Here is a 3,125-nt window from a genome sequence, read left to right on the forward strand (position 1 = left end):
GCAGCAACAGCAGCAGCAGCAGCAGCAGCAGGTATCGACGCATGCAGCACTGCAGCAGCAATGGAGGAAAATTATTGAGGTGTATAGTCAACAGCTGCTGCAGTTAGAGGAAGAAGGAACAAAAGCCCTTAAGAGTTGGCAGCAGCAGCAGCAGCAGCAAAGACGAGATCTATACAAAGCAGCAGCAGCAATTGTACAACACATTGCGCCTAGACGGCTAGCAGACAGCAGCAGCAACAGCAGCGACAGCAGCAGCAGCAGCAGTAGTACAGGTGGGCAGCAAAGTGTACGGAGTAGCCCGTTATCAGCAGCAGCAGGCTGCCTATACAGTCCAACTGGTAGTAGCAGGCAGCAACACCAACACGGGCAGCAGCAGCAGCAGCAGCAGCAGCAGCAGCAGGAAAAGCAGGAGGAACAACAGCATCAGCAGGCAATGAACCATCACGAAAAGCTTCAGGAACAGCAACAGCAGCAGCAGCAGCAACAGCAGCAGCATCAGCAGGAGTGTGAGTATGCTGATGAGGAAGTGTTATGTGTATTGATGACACTTCGTTGGTTAAATAGATCTGAATTGGGGTGTACGTACACCCGAATTAAGCGGTTCTTTCCCCTTGCTGCAGATAAGAAAATAAAATATTTACTGCATGCACAGCAGCAGCAAAATCTTATTAATCAACGTTTATTAACATGTATTCGTGTATGGAAGGAAGCAAGACAGCAGCAGCTAACTCGTGTGCTGCAGCAGCTTGCTGCTGCTGCAGCACGTTGCAAAGAAGCAGCAGATAGCTGCCGCAGGAAGCAAAAGCTAAATAATAAACGCATGCAGCTGCAGCAGGAACTGCAGCAGCAAAGAGGAAGGAAGGAGGAAGCAACAAAACGCATGCAAGAAGCAGAAAGAGCAGCAAAAGAAGCTGAGGTGTATAGACAGCTACAAAAGAGTATAAAGGAAAAAGAAAGAAGAGAAAAAGATAAAGAAAATATAAAAGAATTCAGAAGACGTAAGTTACTAGAGGAGCAGCAGCAGGAGAAAGAAAGATTAGCAGCAGCAGCAGCAGCAGCAGCAGCAGCAGAAGCACCCCATATAAAGCTGCTGCGCGAAGCCCGTGTAGCAAGACGACAGGAGCAGCACAAGTTGCGTTTGCTGCGGCAGCAGCAAGAGAGACAAGAGAAGCAGCAGCAGCAGCTGCTGCTGCAGCAGAGGCTATTAGCAGCAGCAGCAAAATTAAAACCTTTAATAGACAACGATCCTTTGCGTATATGGCGACCAACAGCTTCCTCTAATATATATGCAGAGATAATAAAACAGCAGCAGCAGCAGCAGCAGCAGCAGCAGCAGCAACAGCAGCAGCAGCAGCAGCGTCTAAATAGTTTTTCTGTTGAGAATTCCTTTAGCAGCAATGAATTAATGAAGGATATTCGCTATAGGCTTAGTGATGCATTTGCTGCTGCTAATTTATCTGCTGCTGCTGCAGCACAAGATTTATTAATAAAAATGTGCCAACAAGACACAACTATTAATAATATCTTTCCTTCTTAATTATTCTTTTTATTTATTTATTTATTTATTTATTTATTTTTTCTTGCATATACTAAAAACTAATATAGCTGTACTTGCATGCATGCATGCATGTATATAATATAAATAGTAATAAAAGGAAAAAAAAAACAAGAAAATAAAAATAAGAGAAAAAGACTTGAAATAAATATAAAGTCTAAAACGCAAGATGTTAACAGCAGCAGCAGCAGCAGCAGCAGCAGCATAATAATAATCAGCAGCAGGAGCAATAGCAGTTAAAAAAAGCAGCAAAAGAAAAAAGCTGCATTATATTAACTACTATGGCTATAACTGCAGGAAATAAAGCATAAATATGAATTATTAGTATAATAATTGCTATTGTTGTTGCTGTTGCTGCTGTTGCTGCTGCTGCAATAATAATAATAATAATAATAATAATAATAATAATTAAGAAGAAGAAGAATTAGTACAATTAAGACATGCTTGTGCTTGTCTTGCTGCAGCAGCAATATCTATTTCCCCATCAGCATTAACAACTGCAGGACCATAATATGCCATAGCATTTCTTGATTTATAATATTCATTCCTCATGGCAGATTGTGTCATTTTTACATCATAATAATGAATAATTGGCTCAAATAATAATGACCATAAAAAACATATTATTATACATATACCTAACATTATACTATATATACTATCTAATATATTCTGTATTGATGTTCCCCATACACCTAATGCTAATACCTCTGTAATACACACACACATACACATACACATATGTATATATATTATTTATTTATTTATTTATTTATTTTATTTATTTATTTTATTTATTTTATTTATTTTATTCTTTTTTTTCCTGGTTTTTTTTCTTCTTTTTTCCTTCTTTTTCTTGTGCTATTTCAGGGATTCAAATAATAAATATTATTAAATATAAAATTAAATATAATTAAATATAATTAAATATAATTAATTATAATTAATTAAATTAATTAATTATTTTTCTTTTTTTTTCCTGTTTCTTACCGGATATAGCTGTAATATGGAAACAAATTGCACCTAACCATCCCCATGCTTCTCCTGCTCCCTCTGAATGGTAAGTCTCTAAGAAAAAGAAGGCCCTATAAATAAATAAATAAATAAATAAATAAATAAATAAATAAATAAATAAAATAAATAAATTAAATAAATAAAATAAAATAAATAATATGTATATTATAAATAATAATAATGACCCTTATATCATTACCATAAATTAATTATAATTAATTAATTAATATATTTATAAATACCTAATTAATTAAATTAATTAAATTAATTAATTAATTAATTAATTAATTAAATTAATTTATTAATTAATTAATAAATAGATACTTACCCTCCAAATAAGAACATAGCAATAGCATCACATAATCTAGCAGTAAAGAAGATAAGCCAATTAGTACCACCAGTAATATTTTTATTCATAAATAAATCATCAAAATAATAATTAGATGAATAAATAATTAATAAACTTAATATTGAAGAAAATACACCAAAAGAAGAACCTTGTTGTAATAATTTACTCCCTGTTCTGTACCCACGAGACTGTTTTATACTGCAAAAA

General features: G+C 34.5%; 1 protein-coding gene across 1 annotated transcript in view; it reads left to right on the forward strand.

Moving 5' to 3' along the window:
• Positions 1-1,537, forward strand: part of EMWEY_00040050 (hypothetical protein, conserved) — a gene marked incomplete at both ends in the record, with an annotated part of 2,808 nt that extends 1,271 nt beyond the window's left edge. Inside the window, one exon of the mRNA XM_013478753.1 lies at positions 1-1,537. This exon is cut by the window's left edge and continues 1,271 nt beyond it. Coding sequence (XP_013334207.1) covers positions 1-1,537 — 1,537 coding nt within the window.
• Between the last annotated feature and the right edge of the window lie 1,588 nt (positions 1,538-3,125).

Source organism: Eimeria maxima, genomic scaffold (assembly GCF_000499605.1).
Source record: "Eimeria maxima Weybridge genomic scaffold, Emw_scaff652, whole genome shotgun sequence".
Taxonomy (NCBI): Eukaryota; Apicomplexa; class Conoidasida; order Eucoccidiorida; family Eimeriidae; genus Eimeria; species Eimeria maxima.